Source organism: Phoenix dactylifera, chromosome 14, assembly GCF_051530095.1.
Source record: "Phoenix dactylifera cultivar Ajwa chromosome 14, Ajwa_hap1_PhDact_Kaust_v1.1, whole genome shotgun sequence".
Taxonomy (NCBI): Eukaryota; Viridiplantae; Streptophyta; class Magnoliopsida; order Arecales; family Arecaceae; genus Phoenix; species Phoenix dactylifera.
Window position 1 is genome coordinate 26,750,244 of NC_143203.1, and position 24,822 is coordinate 26,775,065.

Below are 24,822 nucleotides of genomic sequence, written 5' to 3' on the forward strand. Positions count from 1 at the left end.
TATATAAACCCTTCATCGCGCTGATCCTCTGTCGCCGATTCATTTTTTGGTGCCTTGCCTTTCGCTCTCTCGTACCCCTCAGCCCTCTTTCGATATCCGATGGCGCCCAGGGCGGAGAAGAAGCCCGCGGAGAAGAAGCCGGCCTCCGATAAGCCGGCGGAGGAGAAGGAGAAGAAGGCGCCCGCGGAGAAGGCGCCCGCCGAGAAGAAGCCCAAGGCGGAGAAGCGTCTCCCGACGAAGGAGGGCGGAGCCGGCGACAAGAAGAAGAAGAAGAAGGCGAAGAAGGGGAGCGAGACCTACAAGATCTACATCTTTAAGGTGTTGAAGCAGGTCCACCCGGACATCGGGATCTCGAGCAAGGCCATGGGCATCATGAACTCCTTCATCAACGACATCTTCGAGAAGCTCGCCCAGGAGGCTTCCAAGCTCGCCCGATACAACAAAAAGCCGACCATCACCTCCCGGGAGATCCAGACCTCCGTCCGCCTCGTCCTCCCCGGCGAGCTCGCCAAGCACGCCGTCTCCGAGGGCACTAAGGCCGTCACCAAGTTCACCAGCTCTTAAATTTGTGTTCTAGGGTTAGGGTTTTCGTTTGGTAGTTTCTAGGGTTTGTTCTTGACTATCTTTTTCTAAGTTCTCTATTGTGGGTTTGATGGGCGGTGGTGGAGAGATGGATGTAGGTGGTGCTGTGAATGCTTTAAAAAAAAAGGGCTTTTCGTGTTGATTTCATGGTTCTCGCTCTTCCTATTCTTACTTTCGTTTTGCCGCCTCTTCCTCCGAGAAATTTCTCTCGCGCGAGCGGATTGCATTTTTCCCTCTTTTCAGATGAATATTTGAGACAGCAATTTCAATTTGAGGGGAAATATCGAATCCGTTTATGTTTGGTAGTAATCTTTCCTAAATTTGGGAATAGACCATAATCTCGAAAGAGGGCAACTGATGGTTATTGCTCATACATCTGTGATCCGATATATCAGCATCCCTTCTAAATTAAGACTATTGGTGGTTTTAACTTTTTTGAGTGGATGGCTTTGTTTCTATTAAGACTTGGGGGAGGGTCTTATCTCGTTGCTTGTTTGAATTGTCCGGTGATGCTTGCATCGTATTAACTATCGCCAAATAAAAGCTTTCGTAAACTGGTTGAATGGAAACGGTTTCATGATTTGGTGATCAAATGGACGAGTAAAAGAAAGATAGAGACAGGTAGTATTTCAATACCTCCTCGTTGTCGTACCTTCTGTGCTATGGTAGTCAGAGCCATGGCGAAGAACAAGAATGAGAATTTAACAAATAAAAGAGATGGTTAACTGTTGCAAAATGGAAATTCCTTTGCAGCTCAGTTTCTGTCACGAAACCATAACGCAAGCAATAGCCAGCTCAAAAGGCCTTGCTTCATCACGAGGACATGTTTTGTTGATACCTCAGAAGCTCCAGAAATTCTATTTCATTGGCATCCAGGCAACAAAAAGCCGAGAAAATGGGGCAACAAAAATTAGAAAAAACTCTGTAATTGAGTGGATTCGTTATGTGGAGCACGAGAGAGACAGCCACCCCATACTCGGGGACATTCAAAAGTTGGTGTCGGGTTACCATCCGCTCCAGATTGCTTATATGTTTCAGGAGGTAGACAGAACTGCAGACTAAATTGCCTCTTTTGTTTCGAAAGAGATTTTATGGATTGAGATTGATGTTGTCTCCCTACTTTTATGTCATCTTATTTCTAGCACTCATGCTATATTGACATGAGCTACTGTTGTACCAAAAAAAATAAAAAAACTTCATATTAAAGTTTTCAAATTTTTTTTTTTAGGTATAAGATTGCCATGTGAAAGAAAAATCAATATAGAATATTAAAAAGTTCGATGTCCAAAAATTTAAATACTATATATATATATATAAGTTTTTATATAACATAAGATAATTTTTTTATTAAGAGTATAACATATGTTTTATATAATTTTAAATATTTTTTTTAAAAAAGATGTTCATGCAAGCCTTCTCAATGGAGTTCATCGCTGAGGAGTTGAACCTTCGATGGAATTTGGATCATGATTTTTTTTTTTGCTTAGGAAAAAGGGAAGGAGAGGAAGAGATAAGCCCACCCTCGCGTAGCAGCCCCACTGGGCCCCCATCCTGCCAGAAGAATGTTTGATGCGGACAGAAATGACCGTGTGTTGGGCATAGAGGTGTGCATTGGGTCGGGCCGCCCATGGCCAGGCACACGGCTCATAAAAAGGGGTCGGGCTGGGTTAAGGATTTCTGGCCCGCGGGCCGAGCCCGACACGACCCATAAGGGCCTGGGCTAGCACAATTCGTGGGCCAAGCACGGCATGGCCCGTTACAATTTTTTCTCTAAAATACCCCTCAAATTAGCTGTTTTATGGCTGTTGAGAGGGGCAAAATGGGTAAAAAGCCACAAAACAGACCGGCACGGCCCGTCTCGTGCCTGGCACGGCTCGCAACCCCACGGGCCTAGGGCCGTGCTAGGCACGGCCCGTTTGGTCTGTGGTCCGGTGGGCCTGGGTCGGGCCAGGCCCGGCACGGCCCGATGCCCATCTCTAGTTGGGCACGCCAGCCGGTTTTACTCATATCCTCCCCACCCATGGGCCCGGCTCATTATCCCATTGGGCTCCCATACGTTTATCCTCCGTGTGAGTACGTCAGACCTAGCATTATCGAGGCTATCAGCAGGTCAATAAGCTCTTTTAGACTACGTGTCCAAGCAGAAAACATTTGGTCTCCACAATTTAACCGATGCTTATGCATTTCGAACTCGAAACCACTTGGTTAAAAGTAAAGTTCAGCTCTACTAAGCTACCACCTCAGTGCCATTTGGATCATGACCTTCAGTTGACTCCCATGTCCCATGTGTAGATAAGTAAATTAAATTTTATAAACAAAAATCCTCGGATAAGGCCAGTGTAATTGTACACTCATTAATTTGAAAGTGGTTGGTTGAAAAACGTGCCCATACTTTCAAATGCAAGTGCAGGCGTAAATATCCGCAGATGACGGGCAAATCTATGGTAGATGGCCATTCCTTTATTTTTTTTTTCCGTCCGCTGCTCACGGTATGCTGGTCCGAGCACATCCAATTACTAGTAAAAGGGTTACACAAAAGCAGAAAAAATAGAGGTTTGTATACATGATACAACAGGCATGAGAAATTTAGTGAAGGAATTACGAATTTTTCTTCACAAAGGCCTTGATAATAAATAAAGAACACTTAATGGAACAGAAGATTCTAAACCATCAAAGCAGAGATAAGAATACCTCACTAGACCTTGAAGATAAGCGTAAGAAACAAGAGGATAAAAATTCATACTTTATTCTGCTTAAGATACCAGAAAAGGTAACATGGATATTGGATAATTAGATAACAACTTGTTGCTTAAGCAAGGCACCTTGACTCTTTAAAAGCAGCTAATCAAATCATTCTTCGTTTTTATTTATCAAGTATATTAGCTGCATAAGACAGTAACACTTTAAGGAATTACAGGCAAAGGCATTTCTAGTTGTGATGTGAAAATGGGCCTTTTGCGAAGCAAAAGCAGAAGCAATCCTAAAGGATTATAGCAATTTAACAACCTCCACTGCTCCCCTCCTAATGGAGTCAACCAACATTCTTGTAATAAAAATGCTCGACCAATTCCACCCTCATAACTTTCCACATTAAGCCTATAACAATTCAGGATCTCATCCAAAATAACTAATCGGAAGGTATTATTTGAATTTCTTAATCCTGTATAAATACTCAAAATCTATCCAGCGAATAACAGATGTGGAACAAATACACGCCCGTACGATCTTCACAAAGCCACTCTCTTTTAAAAACAGCTTTTCAAAATTAAAATTGATTTCATAAATTAGCCAACAAAAACAAGTCACAACATGGATCCCAAAGTACAGACTTCAACCAAAAAAAAAATGAAAATAAAAATAAAAGAAAACTTAGCTTCCACACAGGATACCATATTTGATGTTTCGTGAAAGGAAAAGCAATCGATAGAGATCCTTTTCCCAGTCATCTCCCCTCCTTGCACCCTCCCCCTACATCAAACAAAGAAATACTTGTAGAACTGAGAGTACATGGGAATAGTAACAGGGTGTCATCAGCTCCGAAGCTTTCTTGGGACTTCCCGCCATTGGAGAGCGACTTGCTTTCTTTTCCATCTTCTTCAGGAGAAGAACCAAGTTAAAGTTGAGGAGCACCCCTCCATGGGCGATGGTCATCCGGAGAATTGGCTTTCCCAGCTCCACACCCATTCCTCATGACTGTAATGTCCGGGCCCACAACCTACTAGGCCCAATAAGAAATAGGCCCAGTTAAGGGTTGGGCCCAAATTTCACTGTAGCCAGCATAATTATTATCAGGAATAAAAAAAAAAAAAAACGAAGGGATAAGACCGACAGGGAGGGGTTACCGCACCCCCTGCTGGCAGCCGATGCCGGCGCGCCGGATACAAGGGGGGGCGGCGGCCAGTCCCGAAGTATGGAGGAAAGGAGAGGATGGGACCTCTCAGAGGGGGGTTTCATCCTCTAAACAAATATTTAAGCCTCTGCCGGCAACCCCAAATCACAGACTCCCTAAACTTTGAACGAGAGAGAGAGCCGAAGCCCTGGAGCCTAAGGCCAAGGAGCCCTGAAGCTCTGAGAAAGGGGGGACTACCAGGGAGGAAGCACTGCCCGACTACACCCGGCTAAAACCAGGTATGGACCCCCTGTTAATAAAATGTTAAAGCATGGAGAAACCCTCTGTGGAGGATTCTCCCCTCTGTTTCAACCATGAAACAGAGAGGAGGAGACCGGCAGAAGGGAAAAGGGTCACGGGCCGGACCCATAGACCTCGGACCGGCCTAAGAATGGCCGCGGCCCAAGACCAGGCCCGATGACCACTCGGGCCGAGCCGCCTGCAGGGCACCGCAGCCTCGGCTGCGGCTACCCTAGGGCTCGAGGGGCAGCCCCGGGCCGCCGGTCAGGCCGAGCCGGCAACCGGCGTGGCCACAAGGCCGCCAGCCCCGGACGGACCACCGCCTCCTCTCCGGCAAGAGGTGGTGGTGCCGGAGGGAAGGACCAAAGAAAAGAAAAAGAAAAAAAAGAAAGAAAAGAAGAAAAAGAAGAGGGGAGCCTACCGGTGTTTCGACCGTGGATCCGGCGCGGTGACCTTGGCCGCAGTCGTGGTCGCAGCATCGACGGTCGGAGGCCCTTCCTCCCCTCCCTCGGGCACGGTGAGCTCGACCGCCACCTTCCTTGGTCGCGGCGAGTTCGACCGCAGCCATGGTTGCGGTGGTGGGTTTCTTTCCCCACCATAGTGGGAACGAGGGAGCCGTCGGCTCCGACCACGGGCTCAGCCGGGGACGCCGTGGGCTCGGCCTCGGGCATCGGCCGCAGGTACCGCCGGCCGTGGCTCGGCCCCTCCGGAGAGCACCTTCCTCCCTTCGCAGGAGAAGAAAGGGGGAAGGAAAAGAGAGATCGGGAGAAGGGAAGAAAGAAAGAGAGAGAGAGAGAGAGGAAAAGAGAGGGAGTGACCGAGAGGGGGGGAAGGCCACAGATCTAGCCGGAGGAGAGGGCCGGGAGGCATGGGCTTCGGTGGAGACGAAGGAGAAAAGAGAGGAGAGAGAGGAGAGCGGGAGATGAAGAGGCGGAAGCCTCTGGAAGGGGGGAGAAAAACCCTGATAACGGGTTCGCGGGTCGGATCCGAATCCGAACCCGCAACCCGTTAAGCCCAAAGAAAAAGAAAAAGAAAAAGAAAAAGAAAAAGAAAAAGAGAAAAAAAAAGGGGAAAGGGTTTAGCCAAATTTGACTAAACCCGAGCCCAATCAAATTGGGCTAAGTCTGGACAAGCCAGACTATAAATTTAACCAAAATTAAACCCAAATTAAACTTGGGATTAAGCCTAATGACCAATTAGAAGGCCAATTAAACCATATGGACCCAATCAAGGCTCCAATATGAATACATTAGACTTGGGCTAAATTTCGGGTAGAATCCAAACAAGTAAAAGGAAATAATATGCTCATTATAATGTGATTTTAGGTGACTCAGGATCCGTCACCAGGACGTAAGAAACTTGGAAGAAAACGAATCACTGTAAGTAACCTGTCCTAATCCTGTTATGGATCATGTTATGTTATTAATGTTTCCTAAGCATTTATTTTAAGTACATATGTTTCATACATGATATGCCAGTGGCTGAATAGTAACTGAGCCTGCCCCGCCAGTGGCTGAATTGGAATTGGGCCTGCCCCGCCAGTGGCTGAATAGTAACTGAGCTTGCCCCGCCAGTGGCTGAATAGTAACTGAGCTGGCCCCGCCAGTGGCCGAGTCTGACTTCGCAGTAGCATCCGAGAGTAAAAGGACCACGGCATGCCGAGGGGCACGGTTTCATATGCATATAATATGAAAATTTTGTGATTTGCACTACTGCTTTGTTTAAATTGCATACTTATTATGCCAGGATGATTATTAGATAAACATGCATGTCAGCTTCTCAAAACCCTGATTTACATGTTTAGTCTACTGGTTGATCCGGTAGGATTATGCAGGATTACTTACTGAGCCGTGTAGCTCACATCTGTTTATGTTTCGTTTTCTTTCAGATCCTCACCAGTGATCGCCATCAGATATGTTTTTATTTTGTTACAGAGCTTCGTATTTTTGGAGAAGCTTATATACTTCTGTACATTTGAATAGCATAGAAGTTCTGTATTTTTGGTTTCAAACTTGAAGGTTGTACTGCAAACTTTTAATATATATATAAGGATGAATCCTTTTTGGCTACCTGTTACCCCTGTATGAGGCTGCGTGCTACTGTGGGCGATAGTCGGCAATAGCACGGCCGTGTCACGGATCCGGATCCGGGGCGTGACATCTAGTGGTATCAGAGCCTTAGGTTAAACAATAGAATAACCATAAAATGCCTAAGGAAAAGGGTAGTTAAGAATGTCACCGTCATAGAAAATGTTATAATATGCTAGTTTATCATAACCTCACTTTAAAAATTTTTGACTGCTAGGTGATCATTAGGAAGATATGGATGACGACCGGAGACCACCCTCCCCGGAGCCCAGCGAGCGGTCAGTTTCCCCGGATACTCCACGGTCTGCAACAGGTCAGGCAGGCCTAGCCGGAGTGTATCGGCTTATGGCGCAAGTGCTGCAACAGCAGCAGATGATGCAGTTGGCCGCTATGCCATCAGCAGACTCCTGCTATGAGAGGTTCCGCCGACTGAACCCCCCGACCTTTGAGGGTGGGTCTGACCCTATGGCGGCTGAAACATGGATCCGGGAGATAGAAAAGATGTTCCGAGCCCTCCACTTTCCTGATGAGGTGACAGTCCGGCTGGCGACCTCTGTGCTGACAGAAAACGCCGAATACTAGTGGACGGCCATGGAGACGGCTTATGCCATTGACAGACTCACCTGGAGGGACTTTAAGAGGATGTTTTACAATCAATACTTTCCGGACTCAGTGCACCTAGCGAAGCAGAATGAGTTTTTGACACTAACCCAGACTGACCAGATGTCCGTTCTGGAGTACGCCAATAAATTTAACGAACTGGGACGATTTTGCCCCCAGTTCATGGAGGATGAGAGAAGTAAGGTGAACCGGTTTGAGCAGGGATTGAGGTACGGGATTCGGTCCCGAATATCCTCCCATTTATTCTCAAGCTACAAAGATGTACTGGACCGAGCCTTGAAGGTTGAGGCTGACATGATACGGTCCGGGAGAGAGAGGGAGGACCTGAAGAGGACCCGGTCATCAGGAGCACCGAGTAGTGGGGCTGGAGGCAGCAAGGGGTCTGTGCCCAAGAAGAGACAGAGCAGAGGCTGCCCCACCTGTGGCGGAAACCACAGGGGTACCTGCATGAAGAAGACCGGAGCTTGTTATTCTTGCGGGCAGACAGGACACATCGCCCGCAACTGCCCTAGCCGAAAGAAGGACGAACCCAGACATACTGCACCAGAGGACCAGAGATCGAGGGGTAACCCTCGGGTTTTCGCACTGACTCGACAGGATGCCAGTGCTAGCGATCAAGTGGTGACAGGTACACTTCTGGTCAACTTGGTTCCTGCCCTCATTCTATTTGATTCTGGTTCTACGCATTCTTTCGTGTCGATTAGCTTTTCCAGACAATTACATAGCACATCTGAGAAATTAGTGAAACCATGGCATGTTGCTACACCCCTTCAGAAAACCGCAATTGTTGACACTAAATATAAAGATTGCATAATTCAGATAGGGGAAAAAGAATTAGAGACAAATCTTTTACAGCTTGACATGCAAGACTTTGATATTATCTTGGGCATGGACTGGATGTCACAGTATCACGCCCACATTGATTGTTACCACAAGAGGGTGGTATTTCGGATACCTGGGGAGCAAGAATTTTTCTTTCAGGGCGATATACCCCTTCAAGATGCTCCTACACTACACTTTATTTCTGCCTTGAAAGCTGGAAAGGCTGTGAGAAAAGGGTGTATGGCCTATCTGGCCTGTGTAATGGATACCCAGAAAGAGACCAAACTGGAAGATATTCCAGTAGTCAGAGAATATCCGGATGTCTTCCTGGAGGAATTACCAGGATTACCCCCAGACCGAGAGATCGAATTCACAATCGACCTCGCACCAGGAGAGGGGCCAGTCTCCAAGGCTCCTTACCGGATGGCCCCTGCTGAGTTAAGAGAATTGAAGGTACAACTACAAGAACTCCTGGATAAAAAGTTCATCCAGCCCAGTGCGTCGCCATGGGGAGCTCCTGTCCTATTTGTGAAAAAGAAAGACGGGAGTATGCGGCTATGCATCGATTATCGGGAATTGAACAAGATAACCATAAAGAACAAATATCCCCTACCTCGGATCGATGACCTGTTTGATCGGCTGCAAGGCGCCCAAGTCTTCTCCAAGATAGATTTGAGGTCAGGCTACCATCAGCTGAAGATCAAATCTGAGGATGTGCCAAAAACTGCATTTCGAACCAGGTATGGGCATTATGAATTTCTGGTTATGCCTTTTGGACTGACCAATGCCCCGGCTGCATTTATGGACTTGATGAACAGAGTCTTTAAACAATATTTGGATCAGTTCGTGATAGTTTGTATCGATGACATTTTGATATACTCAAAGAGCCGGAAGGAACATGAAGACCATTTGAGGGTGGTGCTACAAATCCTTCGAGAGAAGAGGCTGTACGCCAAGCTGAACAAATGTGAGTTCTGGCTGGACAGTGTGGCGTTCCTCGGCCATATAATCTCCAAGGAAGGAGTGTCAGTGGACCCCAAGAAGATAGAAGCGGTGGTGGATTGGCCTCGTCCCACCAACGCCAAGGAAATAAGAAGCTTTTTGGGATTAGCCGGGTATTACCGGCGATTTGCGGAAGGGTTCTCCAAAATAGCTACCCCCTTGACCCAGTTGACTAAGAAACGGGCCAAGTTTATCTGGGACGGCAAGTGTGAGAGGAGCTTCCAGGAGCTTAAACAAAGGTTAGTTTCTGCCCCAATTTTGACATTACCGTCCTTAACTGGAGAATTTACCATCTACAGTGATGCTTCCAAGAATGGGCTAGGCTGTGTGCTGATGCAAGATGGCAAGGTGGTAGCCTATGCCTCGAGACAGCTGAAACCCTATGAACAGAACTACCCGACACATGACCTAGAGTTGGCCGCAGTAGTGTTCGCCTTGAAACTTTGGAGACATTATTTGTATGGCGAACACTGTGATGTGTACACCGACCACAAGAGCCTGAAGTATATATTCACCCAGAAGGAATTGAATATGAGGCAAAGAAGGTGGTTGGAACTCTTGAAGGATTATGACCTGAGTATTAAATACCACCCAGGAAAGGCCAACGTGGTGGCGGATGCCCTAAGCAGAAAGTCAGTTATAAGCTCCGCCGCTTTACTCACCACTCAACCACAGATTCAGAAGGATCTCGATAAAATGCAGGTTGAGGTGGTTACCCAAACTACAAAAATTTTGCTGGCCGCTTTGAGTATACAACCAACCTTGATCGATAGAATAAAGGTTGCCCAGCAGTCTGATGAGCACATTTGCCAGCTCAAGGATGAAGTGGAGAAAGGGTTGCGACCCGAACTCCAAATGCACCCAGATGGCACTCTAAGGTTTGGCCACCGACTGTGTGTACCGGCAAATGTTGACCTAAAAAGGGAAATCATGGAAGAAGCCCACCAATCCTGTTTCTCTATTCATCCAGGCAGTACTAAAATGTACCGGGACCTTCGGAAACATTACTGGTGGAAGGGGATGAAGAGAGAAATAGCTGAGTTTGTGGCCCGATGCTTGACCTGTCAGCTAGTAAAAGCAGAGCACCAGAGGCCAACAGGGTTGCTGGAACCAATAGAAATTCCTGAATAAAAGTGGGAGCACATCACGATGGATTTTGTTACAGGACTCCCCAAAACGGTGAGAAAGAATGATGCAGTGTGGGTGATTGTTGATCGCCTTACAAAATCAGCTCATTTTCTGCCATTCAGAATTGGTACTCCTTTAGACAAGCTGGCCCAATTATACATCGATGAGATTGTACGCCTACACGGAGTACCAGTGAGTATCATTTCTGATCGTGACCCCCGATTCGTGTCCAGATTCTGGGAAAGCTTTCAGAAGGCCATGGGTACCGGACTGAGGCTCAGTACAGCATACCACCCCCAGACTGACGGCCAGTCAGAGCGGACAATCCAAACTCTGGAAGACATGCTGAGGGCTTGCACTGTGGACCTAGGTGGAAACTGGGATAGTCACATACCACTGGTGGAATTTGCTTATAACAATAGCTACCATTCCAGTATCCAGATGGCCCCATACGAAGCTCTCTATGGGAGAAGATGCCGATCCCCCTTACACTGGGATGATGTCGGGGAGCGGAAAATGCTAGGCCCCGAACTGGCCCAGCACACCAGAGACAAGGTACTACTAATTAAGCAAAGGCTTCAGGCTGCCCAGGATAGACAGAAAAGATGGGCTGACAGAGGAAGAAGGGCCTTGGAATTTTTGGAGGGGAACTTTGTCTTCCTAAAAATTTCACCATCAAAGGGTATTACCCGATTCGGAAGACACGGCAAATTAAGTCCTCGCTACATTGGCCCATTTGAGGTTCTTGCTAGAATAGGCAAAGTTGCCTACAAATTGGCCCTACCTTCAGAGCAATCAGGCGTATACAACGTCTTTCACGTCTCTTTGTTACGAAGGTACGTTCCGGATCCCAGCCATGTGGTACCACATGAGCCTCTGCAATTAAATAAAGATTTAACCTATGAGGAGGCTCCCCTGCGCATCATAGACAGAAAAGAGCAAATTCTCCGAAGGCGCACCATTTCCTACGTTAAAGTCCAGTGGACCAACCACACTGAAAGGGAAGCTACCTGGGAATTGGAGGAAGAGATGCGACAACGCTACCCTCAGCTCTTCGAGAACCGAGGTATGTTTAATTTCGAGGACGAAATTTATTTAAGGGGGGAAGGATGTAATGTCCGGGCCCACAACCTACTAGGCCCAATAAGAAATAGGCCCAGTTAAGGGTTGGGCCCAAATTTCACTGTAGCCAGCATAATTATTATCAGGAATAAAAAAAAAACGAAGGGATAAGACCGACAGGGAGGGGTTACCGCACCCCCTGCTGGCAGCCGATGCCGGCGCGCCGGAGACAAGGGGGGGCGGCAGCCAGTCCCGAAGTATGGAGGAAAGGAGAGGATGGGACCTCTCAGAGGGGGGTTTCATCCTCTAAACAAATATTTAAGCCTCTGCCGGCAACCCCAAATCACAGACTCCCTAAACTTTGAACAAGAGAGAGAGCCGAAGCCCTGGAGCCTAAGGCCAAGGAGCCCTGAAGCTCTGAGAAAGGGGGGACTACCAGGGAGGAAGCACTGCCCGACTACACCCGGCTAAAACCAGGTATGGACCCCCTGTTAATAAAATGTTAAAGCATGGAGAAACCCTCTGTGGAGGATTCTCCCCTCTGTTTCAACCATGAAACAGAGAGGAGGAGACCGGCAGAAGGGAAAAGGGTCACGGGCCGGACCCATAGACCTCGGACCGGCCTGAGAATGGTCGCGGCCCAAGACCAGGCCCGATGACCACTCGGGCCGAGCCGCCTGCAGGGCACCGCAGCCTCGGCTGCGGCTACCCTAGGGCTCGGGGGGCAGCCCCGGGCCGCCGGTCAGGCCGAGCCGGCAACCGGCGTGGCCACAAGGCCGCCAGCCCCGGACGGACCACCGCCTCCTCTCCGGCAAGAGGTGGTGGTGCCGGAGGGAAGGACCAAAGAAAAGAAAAAGAAAAAAAAGAAAGAAAAGAAGAAAAAGAAGAGGGGAGCCTACCGGTGTTTCGACCGTGGATCCGGCGCGGTGACCTTGGCCGCAGTCGTGGTCGCAGCATCGACGGCCGGAGGCCCTTCCTCCCCTCCCTCGGGCACGGTGAGCTCGACCGCCACCTTCCTTGGTCGCGGCGAGTTCGACCGCAGCCATGGTTGCGGTGGTGGGTTTCTTTCCCCACCATAGTGGGAACGAGGGAGCCGTCGGCTCCGACCACGGGCTCAGCCGGGGACGCCGTGGGCTCGGCCTCGGGCATCGGCCGCAGGTACCGCCGGCCGTGGCTCGGCCCCTCCGGAGAGCACCTTCCTCCCTTCGCAGGAGAAGAAAGGGGGAAGGAAAAGAGAGATCGGGAGAAGGGAAGAAAGAAAGAGAGAGAGAGAGAGAGGAAAAGAGAGGGAGTGACCGAGAGGGGGGGAAGGCCGCAGATCTAGCCGGAGGAGAGGGCCGGGAGGCATGAGCTTCGGTGGAGACGAAGGAGAAAAGAGAGGAGAGAGAGGTGAGCGGGAGATGAAGAGGCGGAAGCCTCTGGAAGGGGGGAGAAAAACCCTGATAACGGGTTCGCGGGTCGGATCCGAATCCGAACCCGCAACCCGTTAAGCCCAAAGAAAAAGAAAAAGAAAAAGAAAAAGAAAAAGAAAAAGAGAAAAAAAAAAAAAGGGGAAAGGGTTTAGCCAAATTTGACTAAACCCGAGCCCAATCAAATTGGGCTAAGTCTGGACAAGCCAGACTATAAATTTAACCAAAATTAAACCCAAATTAAACTTGGGATTAAGCCTAATGACCAATTAGAAGGCCAATTAAACCATATGGACCCAATCAAGGCTCCAATATGAACACATTAGACTTGGGCTAAATTTCGGGTAGAATCCAAACAAGTAAAAGGAAATAATATGCTCATTATAATGTGATTTTAGGTGACTCAGGATCCGTCACCAGGACGTAAGAAACTTGGGAGAAAACGAATCACTGTAAGTAACCTGTCCTAATCCTGTTATGGATCATGTTATGTTATTAATGTTTCCTAAGCATTTATTTTAAGTATATATGTTTCATACATGATATGTTACAATGCATAAGTAACTTTAATGATCCCAGAAGCTATGGCTATGTATGCAACATGATGATACTGATATTATAATCATGCATGTAAGTTTATAAAGTCTTAGCTAGCCCAGAGGCACTATAATGGGCTCAAAGATGCTACTGAGAATGACTGAGCCGCTAGTGGCTGAATAGTAACTGAGCTGCCCCGCCAGTGGCTGAATAGTAACTGAGCTGCCCCGCCAGTGGCTGAATAGTAACTGAGCCTGCCCCGCCAGTGGCTGAATTGGAATTGGGCCTGCCCCGCCAGTGGCTGAATAGTAACTGAGCTTGCCCCGCCAGTGGCTGAATAGTAACTGAGCTGGCCCCGCCAGTGGCCGAGTCTGACTTCGCAGTAGCATCCGAGAGTAAAAGGACCACGGCATGCCGGGGGGCACGGTTTCATATGCATATAATATGAAAATTTTGTGATTTGCACTACTGCTTTGTTTAAATTGCATACTTATTATGCCAGGATGATTATTAGATAAATATGCATGTCAGCTTCTCAAAACCCTGATTTACATGTTTAGTCTACTGGTTGATCCGGTAGGATTATGCAGGATTACTTACTGAGCCGTGTAGCTCACATCTGTTTATGTTTCGTTTTCTTTCAGATCCTCACCAGTGATCGCCATCAGATATGTTTTTATTTTGTTACAGAGCTTCGTATTTTTGGAGAAGCTTATATACTTCTGTACATTTGAATAGTATAGAAGTTCTGTATTTTTGGTTTCAAACTTGAAGGTTGTACTGCAAACTTTTAATATATATATAAGGATGAATTCTTTTTGGCTACCTGTTACCCCTGTATGAGGCTGCGTGCTACTGTGGGCGATAGTCGGCAATAGCACGGCCGTGTCACGGATCCGGATCCGGAGCGTGACAATGACCAGCTACATGTGCCTTGCAGTGATCCGAGCTCTTCATCAGTTATTTGCTGGATAGATTTTGAATATTTATACAGAATCAAGAAGCTTAAATAATACCTTTCGGTTAGCTATTTTGGATAAAATCTTGGATTGTTACAAAACCGCTTTACCAAAAATAAAACATCAGGGGACTCTAGATATACCACCATCTAAGAAGGAATTCGTAAATGCTGGAAGCAACAGCCCTTCTTGAGGTAGCGGCCAATCCAGCCGACCAGGAAACGGAGGCTAGTCTTTACAACATGAAGCATAAGCAAAGGCACCTTGGTTCCTTTTAATGCAGACCATATATTACTTGTTCCCTGCTTGTATTTATGAGGCACAAATTAGCTTGCATAAAATGGTAAAACTTCACAGGATTAGGAGGGGAAAGCTTTGTAATTTGTGACGTGAAAAGTGATGCCACAAAAAGAATCTATGCTATTCATCCACATCCTAGGCATATTGAATGGTTCGCAGAAGATTTTTATAACACCAAGTCAATATTTGAAGACTTTCTGATAGTTGAAAATTCTGGATAGAAGGAAAGAAGGCATTTTCGAACACGCAAGTCGTCGCTGAAAACTCATGGCATGATGGCAATCATTTTTGTGGGTTATTATAATGAATAACATTTGTCGCCAGCATCCACCACCTTTTCCTAGCAAGCAGGTTAAAGAAAAAAAATCGGATCAGAGTTCAACAAGCAACCAATATGGCAACAGAAATTCCAAAGATTGCAAGCAAGACAACATCATTGTACAATAACAACTAGCCCACAAAGTGAAGCAGAAGACTACTTATATGACAAAGAAGCCATAAAACATCTTTCTTTTCAGAAACCAATTATCTCCTGTACTATGAACTACCAACGTTAGGAACAACATCGTAAACAAATAACATTATCCATCAAACAAGAGAAATATAACAAAATCAGAAAGCTTGAATTAACCTGCATGCTTTACCTCTCATCTCCCATCCAAATGCTGCCATGTATGTAATTGATATTTATCACAAGGAGCATTGCTTTAGGGCTAAACAAATTAATATTTCTTTTGCCTGGATCCTAAGTAGATTTCGCCATGCTATTTTAAGGTAAATTTCATTATTTGAGATAAAAAAAACCATGGTCAAATTTTCTTAAGGTACAAGCAAAACAAATATCAGCAACAAATAACACGCAAATCAATTTTTCAGAGTTCCTAGATCGCAAACTATACAAACATCAGTGGCTTGGATGAATGCAAATTTGCACAAGTGGATTTGAATTCATGATTGTAAAATTACAGCACTACAAGCATGAGACCCAAGACTGCATCCAGAATCAGGGACTAGACAACAGAAAACAGAGCATAGAAAAATATAAAGAAAACATAAAATGTATAACCCAAGTAACTCGCAGGAGTCAAGTCGCTCGCATCATGTTATATAGCTAAGTCATGTTTACTATGTGAATATGAATTCAAACACATCAAACAAGAATTCAATGCAAGTATGCAACACTCTTTAAGTCATTATATACCTAATCCACATTCAAGGCATCCACCACCGTCAACGCTAATCAAACAGTTCACAATTCCCATTCGAGATTCCTCTTCACACCATATTATGCGATGACCTAACAAAAAAAATATCAACAACACGATATACAATTGTCATTAAAATCTGGGTGATTCCCCTCTATGTTCAAAATCAATTTTTTTAACACCTAATCTCGCATGAGCATGGCCTACCAAGTCAAGGGACAAAATAATAAGCAAGTACATAATAAGTACACAAGTCCAAAAAAATTTCTCAAAAAATAATGAGCAAGTACACAATGAGTACACAACAAGTCCAAAAAAATTTCTTCAAAAATAGATCCGAAACATATACCGGGCCTGAAAGACATCCTCTAAGCGAATGGTCAAAGATCCCCAGCCTCCTTTAGGAAGCAAAAGATAACATCAAAATGGCGAGGGCAGACAAACAAATCAAATACCTTCCGCTTGCTATACTCAAAGTCGTAGCTCATCAAGTGAAAACACGGGTTGCGAGAAAGAAAATGGCCTGAAATTGATATCCATTCCCGTATAATGTGACGAAAGTAGCCATTCTGGTACAATATTTCTCCATAAATTAGGGCATCAGACATCAACAAGGAACTAGGAAAGCTACAATTGATTGATTCCAGGCCCCAAAAAACAAAAAAAAAAGGTATCGCCCACAGTAAAAGCACCATTCTTAACATTTCCTGCAAGGAAAGACGATTGATACAAATCCTTTTTTTCCAGTTTCGTTCCCTCCTCCTTACACCCCCTCCGATACAAACGAAAGAAGAAAACCGTCTAAAAAAGATCCACGGAATTTCAAACAGAAATACGAAAGTTGGAATAGCAACACACGAGTGATTAGCTATTAAGCTTTCTTGGGGGACTTGGTAGCCTTAGAGGGCGACTTGGGCTCCTTGCTCGCCGTCTTCTTCGGGAGAAGCACCGGGTTGATGTTGGGCAGAACCCCGCCATGGGCGATGGTCACCCCGGCGAGAAGCTTGCCCAGCTCCTCGTCGTTCCTCACCGCCAGAAGCACGTGCCTCGGGATGATCCGGTTTTTCTTGTTGTCCCGCGCCGCGTTCCCGGCCAACTCCAGAACCTATTAATCCCACATCGCAAACGGAATAGAACGTCAGGCGACTCCAGATCTAGCATCGTAATAAGAGCGAACCGCAAAATGCATAAAGAATTACCTCGGCGGCGAGGTACTCGAGGACGGCGGCGAGGTAGACGGGCGCGCCGGTGCCGACGCGCTGGGAGTAGCGGCCCTTCTTGAGGTAACGACCGATCCGGCCGACCGGGAACTGGAGGCCGGCCTTGACCGACCGGGATACCGGCTTCTTCTTTGGGCCTCCGCCCCTCCGGCCGCCTGCGCCCTTCTTAACCTTCCCCCCGGTCTCCATCTCTCTCTCTCCTTGGAAATTAGCAGTTGGGAGGTACCAGCCGGAGGATGAGGCTCCTTTTATATATCAAAGTGGAGGGAGGTCTCCTCTTCCGGATCGGGTAATATTGGCCGTTGGATTCGCTTCTGATCCACGGCTGAGAGTATCTTGGATGGCGATCCGTGGCGGTCGGGATTCGACCAATCCGGTGAGGGTTTTAAGTTTCTGTAATTAGAATACTAGGTAGAAATACATCATGACAATCAAGTCGACAATTCTCGCCTCTAACCAATGGGCAACCTTGCCGTGTGGGACCCTGTCATCCGATTGGACGCGGATTCGGGACCTCGAATGGTTTGTTTCGATGCGTGGTCGTCTCATGCGGTATGATGTTGCATGATGAGGAGAAGGAAAATTCGCGGAGGCGGTCCAAGTGGCAAATATTTTATTCTGACGACAATCCCTGCCATTAGTCGTGGGAAAGAAGAAGCCGCAGCAGATGGCGATATCTTGGCCGTCCATCTCCGTCCAGACCATGAAAACAACGTGACATGGGAAAGCTTTACGGGCTACTGGCTTTTGCTGTTTTAGATAATGGCCTTATAACCGTTTATATAATGGTTTGGCGACCTCCATCATATTATGAAGATAAGTAAAGCGGAAAAAAATATAGTAAAAGTTATTTTTGATTATCATTTTCTCTTATAACGGATTGTTGTAACATAAATAATATTTATTGTTTTTTCGTTGTATTTCTAAATAAAATAACATTATTTTTAAATTTTAATTTTTTTCAAAGTGCTTTACAAAATGATTTTTTGCTATAAAGCATACTATTTTTCTCAATAAAAAGACAAAAGAATATTATTATTATTTTTCTGTTATTGTATGTTATTTTCCTCATACTAAAGGACACTATTTTAATAATTGTTTTAATATAAAAACTTTAAAAACTATTTTGTGTTAAATAATGGTTGTTATAATTGTTAGAATGGTTAATAACATTTTTTTTAGCAGGAGACAGATATCGTAGGATAATATGTGCTTCCAATGCGCAAGCTAAGCTAAGTATGGAAGAGTCTCAAGATAGTTGTATATGTGTACATACATACATACATGCTTGTATGAATGTATGTATGTATGAATGTATGTATGTATGTATGTATGTACCATAAGAGCTCCCTAGTGCATCAATGGCCTAGTAATCTGGTCCTTGTTGACAACCGCATAGAGAAACTCCATTGCTGTATCAACTATTATAGTCAAAAAGCATATAATCTGCAAGTATGATAACTGATGGGGGGCAAAATGGATCGCCCTATTTTTTGGCATAAATCATCCAATTTTGGCCAAGCCGACCCCAGGAGGCCGAGCTCAGGAGGCCAACCGTAGAAGATCGAACTCCAGAAGGCCCATCTCAAAAGGCCAAACTCGGGAGGGTTGGAGACCGATCAAGAGGTCAACCCCAGAAGGCCAACTTTAGAAAGCCGAACTTCAAAAAGCCGACCTCATAAGGCCGAGCCCAGAAGGCTAATCCCAGGAGGCCGAGCTCAAGAGGCCAAGTTCAGAAGACCGAGCTCAGGAGGCCAACTCCGAGAGGCCGAGCCTAGAAGGCCGACCTCGTCGTCCACATGCTGCGGCCATGCTCTGCAGCAGTCTCACCGTATCATGCTTTGTTTGCTGGCCACGCCACAACATATCAATCAGGGACCATGCCCTGCTTTTCCAGCCATACCCTGTTACGACTGTCAATGCCTTATCACTCATAAGGACGGGTTGCACCGTGCGCTACAAGTAAGCTCTGGCTGCACGCCATCCCCACTCATGTTGGGAACGGGCCATACCTCCGCCATCTGGACGCCCCTACAGAGACTATAAATAACCCCGTCAAGTAACACCTAAGGGACTTTTGGCTGGACCAAATTTATCCCATTTTAACTTGATTGTCGGAGAGCTCTCGCCGGAAACACCGGTGAGACTTTGTGCAAATCTACGGCCGTTGCGCAAGAGGTGGCTTCCGTCTTTTCCTTCGAACTACCAGCAGCTCCCTCGACTCCGCCGGCATGGTCACCCTCGGGCCAAATTTGAACCACAATAGTAACTATTCTTGACTATCTAGTTTTTGCCATTAATGAACATTGATGATCATATGGAATAACAGAAGGATATATATATATATATATATATATATATATATATATATATATATATATATATATATATTAAAATATAAAATAGAATAGTATAAGAGCTCTGTTTATTATCCGAAATAAAGAATTATATTGATGCAATTATTAATATAGACGTCCACGTAACGAATGGGAGCAGTATAATAAACCATCTTAGATTTTGCGTATAGCCTTTGCCATAGCCTTTTATGGCCAAGCGATACAATATCTTCATGCTAACAGTATCTTGGATAAAATTGCAAGCACATTATTTGGAGCATATCGATATCCTAATTCTCTACCCAGCTTTCATGTTTCAAGATTTCTCGTACTTAATTGAGAATGTAACATAATGGAAGATTGGTTAATTAGAAGACCCATGGATAAATATTATAATTGTTTGCTCCTTTGATGTCTTTACCTCCCCTCGCCCCAACAGAAGGAAAAAAGAAAAGAAAAGGAAAGGAAGTGAATATACTAGTGCACCCCTTCAATAGAGAGAATATCTTGGGAGTTGGTGCAAGGTGAGTCGAGTCGAGTCCAAGTTTCAATAAACCGACGCTCAAAACCGTTGGGGTTTGGGGTTCATATTTTATTCCCTAACTAGCTCACCGAAGAATCTGATTATGCCACGGTTTCGATAATAAAGATATTATCGATTAGATGAGGTTCTCAAGTCAGGCTTAGACATGTCAAACCTAGATTTATACGATATATCAAACTATGCATCGTGAACAAGTAATGAAGCTAAAACAACCTAGATTTAAGAAATAACCAATTTTATGCTCCGAAATTAAATCATGATCAACGAACACTTGATAATTAATCATATAACAATAATTGACTAAAATTTCAAAAGACATGTAATTTAAACTCAAATGCCAAAACATATTTAAATATGTGATTCTATTTATTCTATGTAGGGCCGGCTCAACCCTTAAGCGACTTTGGGCGGTGGCCTAAGACCCCGGCCCAAAGAAGACCCATTACAGGAAAGGCCTCAAATACAAAACAGAAAGAAAAAAAAAAGGCTCCCTTAGTGAATTCTCTTTAGGCTGGCTCACTACAAGAAAAGCCTCAAAGAAAAAACGGAAAGAAAAAAGATTTTCCTTAGTGAGTTTGCCATGGGGCCTTAAATATATTGAGTCACTCCTGATTTTATGTCATTAGATCATAATACAAAATTTCATATGCCAAAAATTTAGAAGTTGAATGGTTTGTAATTAAAACTAATATAACGAGCGAAGAAACCAAGGCCTTCGATCAAAAAAAGATCGGAGAAATGAAACCCTATGTTTCTCCAAGAGATATGGTGGCGAGGCTCTTCCGACAATGTATAAAGGCCGGAAAGGGTGTCCTCCCAAAGATCATAAGGCTTGATGAGGTGGGATAAATTGAAATCAAAAATATCTTTGATAATTTGGTTAATCAGTCATGAGCGAGTCAAGGTAGGTCTAAAAACCTCAAACTTGGACTTAGACCTGAAATGTTCATTCATCATAGATCTTTGGAACTTGCTTGCAAATCGGCTCTGGAGGGACCTGAGCCATGGCCCTACCGCGGTAGAACTCGTCGTCGGAAAGAATCCATGGTGGATCGAGGCCTTGATTGTCTTGAGTCCAAATTAGACTCTGACCCACCGGTCGAGCACAAGACGAACACGTCGCCTGCAAGAACGGCACCGTGCAATCGAATTCAGTTCAGAGGAGCACTTTGGAATTTGGCGAAAACCAAAGGGGCCGCACCAAAGAAAGAGACTCCCAATTTGCGGCACGACCCATGCCCACTTTAATGCTCCCACGTGGATCGGACTCTCCACGAGCAGCATATTCCCACGCCTAGTATTCTGCATTCATGGAAGGAGACAAGCATTTCCTTTTTTTTTGTTTGTTTACAGCCATTTATCGGAAGTGCCCTCAGATCCATTACAACCAATCCGAACCTTAAGTAGCTGCCCAAAATATCCTTGACACTTATCTTTTTTTTAAACCCTATCTTCAAAATAAGAAAAGAAGGCTCAAGTTTAAAGTGAGAATAGATTGATAGAGTGAGGGCGATGTTGGTAATCTGGAGTGGTTCTATACTTCTACGTGCAATGCATATAAATAATGAAAGACCATGTGAAGACCTTGAAAGATAAAGAGTCATAGCTTGTTATGGATAGAGTATGGCAGACAGCCAAGACAAGTGAGTATTTTCCTAACAGCAAAAGATATATTTGCGATCAGAATCGTGTTGGTGACTTCTAGGTAGGGCTTTTTTGGAATTGTCTAAGATACCCCTTTTGTAGCACATATTTTTTTTTTAATTTTATTTTTTTGTAAAATAGAGTACTACCTCTATAATTTAGAGTTTTGTACATCTTATTACCATGGAATGAAATATTAAAAACAAAACAAAACTCTTAAAAGAAATCAAGTTGCCAAGAATGTGAGATACTAGAAAGATCTTGTGTAGTATATAGAACTAAAAAACCAATATTACCTTAAGACTAGTCTTTTCGTGTATGATCCTAGATCGTTACGTAAACAAATCGAACCCTACTCAATGTACAAGCTACTACTTATTGGAATTGCAAGAATTAACTTGCACCCACCGGTCACCTAATTTATTTACTAAGGTTATATTTGGCTTTGCTGTCACCATTGTTTTCAGAAAAAAATAGAAATAGAAGTTTTGCTTCCATTTTGTTTAAAATTTCCGATATGAGAAATATGTTTGGTGGTCGCTATTTTTTCTCAACAATAGAAATCAAACTAAAAAACTATCTCGCATCACCGCTTCTCCAACTCCCTCAAATTCTTCGCTTGGTTCGGCCTCATCGAGAGTACCAGCAACTCGCGGAATAGTTGGTTGTCGAGATTTGCAGTCGATGAAAGGTTGTCTGCATCGAGGATGGCCTCCACCATGATCTAATGGTGGGCCTTAATGTACCACTCGAAAATGAAGGCCATGTGGGGGTGGAAGAGCGTCTCCGAGAGCTCCATAGCGAAGTCGATGTGGACAAAGAAAGGGCCGATATCAAATATCTTCAGGACTTGGAGGACGAAGCCTCGGACATTACTGCAAAGGCGAGCAAGAAAGTTGAGGTGGAGATGGGCCCGAGCAAAGAGATATGAGTTGGGGTTATCGACAGTGGTCTGGGTAGGGTTGTGGATGATGCAAACCTAGAGCATCTACTTAGCATGGCCAAGGCAAGCAAACTTGGCCTTCGAATTAGAGGTGGCGATGGCCTTCTCCTCGAGGACAAGGTGCAGCCTTCGGCAGTGGAGGAGGAGGAGGAGGCACGACCCTCGATGGTAACGGGGAGAGGCGCTTGGTGCACTGCTCCTTGTGATGGTATGGTAAGCGGCTTTCCATTTAAAACAAAAGTTGAAGTAAAAATTTCTCACTTTCAGTTTTTTAAAAAATAATATATATTTTTTTAAAAAAATACAAAGATCATACCAAATAGGCGCTTGGTGCTTTTCTGATTATATATATATATTAAAGAAATATCATACCAAAGGAGGGCTTAAGTTTTAGCCATGACTTGGGGTGGGCCATGAGTAATTTTCACCAAAGCGACCAACTGCTTAGTAAATTTCCTTACGGGCAATTCGGTGCACCTGGTCACAATTAGACAAAGCACTAGGGTAAATATACTGACAAGCCAGGCCCACCATTTTATCTTTACTATTCTCCTCATTTAATGAGAGGATTGGTCGTGCCTGCCTATAAAACTGGTTGGTGGCTCTCCCCGCCCCGTGCCGTTCTCTTCCCCCACCCCCGGCCTCGATCTCTTCTATCCATCCATTCCCTCCATAAGCTTTGCTCTGAAAGGATGTCTGAGAGGCCTAATCGTCACCAGAGGAAGCCATCACAGGGTGTCTTCCACCTCCCGGAAAATTTCTCCAGCTTTGAAGCCCCTCCTCGCATGGAAGCTGGCGAGAAAAAGGCCACATCCAACTCGGTTCAGACATCATCAGAGATTGCTCATCCTCTGCCTCTTCCTGCCTCTCAGAGCCAGGAGCTGAAGGAAGGCATATCAAAGAAGTCGCAGAACTAAACCTCTCTCACTCTCTCGCAATGGATGCTCAATGCTTTAAAATTTCTGCCGTCGTTGTTGTTTCTTATCTTGAGACAATCTAGTTTGACGCTTGGAGAGGAGAGGTTTCACTTTGCCTAAGTGATTAGTATTTCGGAGAATAAACGTCTTTTGGATGTTTAGTATAAATTTCTACTAGATTTTATCGTACTAGTGGTTGTGTGCAGTTTTGAATGGCTTGTGAAATGTGTGGCTAGCTTTGTACAATCTTGCCCTGTTGAAAAGTCTTAACCACCACTTTTATTGCTCGGTTCCCATCAATGCTCCAATAGAATGGCAAAAATCCGTTTGAGGGGCAAGAGCAAATATCTTGGACCTGGGTGCCCGTCTGAGTTCGATCCATTGTTTCAAGCGATCGGGACCAAACACTATGCTCCTATGAGCTGCTTTCTTTAAGTCAAAAGATGCGACGCCCAATGCACTATATCATGCATCACTGGGTTGTCTACAGTTGACATGCACCAGGTTCAGTTCTTTTCTATTCCATGTCATGTGGGGCGTTCGATAGAGTAGTGGATTTGATTTCCTAAAAGATAAATCCTTAGCCGAGCTGCCTTGGATAACATTAAGGAGGGGTTGATTAGGTTAACGTGCGTTTCATTAAAAGGACCATAACTAAAAACGAGGTACAATTGTACAAAACAGTAAGGTACAAGACGCTGGAGCGAGGGCCGCTTCATACGAAGTCTTGCAACCAAATTTGGATCATCCACGCTTATTTCTCTGCTAATGCCAATGGGTTCCCATTTCTTTTTGCGCTGAAATAATCGAAACTTTCAAACTGTGCCAGCAGAACGAAAATAAAAGGGGTGATAGATAAGTTGTAACAACCCAGAACCTAAGAGTTCAAATCCATTCAAATCTAATCACAAGCATCACGATCGATCCGTAATCAACCTCCATTAACTTGTATTACAGTATGTCCTAATCTACATAAGCTATAGGTCGAGTCCACTCTGATACCTTTAATAACAATCTACGGCCTCCCTCCAAAAAAATATTTTTAAATTTTTTTAATTTTCTATAAATATCCAAAATCTTCTCGACGAATAACCAATGTAAAACTAAATATATGTCCGCACGATGCTCAAATAAGTACTTGTATCTTGCACGTCCAACGATATGTTTCAGTTCTCCAATGGTCAAAAGGCTATTATTCGAAGCAGTGGATGCATTACTTATTTGATAAATAATAATTTACAAACAATCGTTAATTGGGTTTTCTGGTTGGTATTTCAAACACATTTTGGACAGAGGAAAGCAGAAGAAAAAAAATCATAGAAGCGGCACGGCCCCACTGAGAAAATTAGGACCTGCCCCAAGTTTTGGTCCCTGA

At 44.9% G+C, this 24,822-nt stretch overlaps 2 protein-coding genes across 2 annotated transcripts; one reads left to right on the forward strand and one right to left on the reverse strand.

Moving 5' to 3' along the window:
• On the forward strand, positions 1–729 carry LOC103696582 (histone H2B.11-like). The gene has a single exon (XM_008778257.5). It carries the CDS (start codon positions 100–102, stop codon positions 562–564), a length of 465 nt encoding a protein of 154 aa, XP_008776479.2. The 5' UTR covers positions 1–99; the 3' UTR covers positions 565–729.
• A 15,787-nt stretch (positions 730–16,516) lies between these two features.
• On the reverse strand, positions 16,517–17,282 carry LOC103696590 (histone H2A). The gene is made up of 2 exons (XM_026801117.3): positions 17,043–17,282; positions 16,517–16,948 (listed from the first exon to the last, which is right to left on the reverse strand). The coding sequence occupies exons 1-2, from the start codon at positions 17,250–17,252 to the stop codon at positions 16,715–16,717; spliced, it is 444 nt and encodes a 147-aa protein (XP_026656918.2). The 5' UTR covers positions 17,253–17,282; the 3' UTR covers positions 16,517–16,714.
• Positions 17,283–24,822: the final 7,540 nt, after the last annotated feature.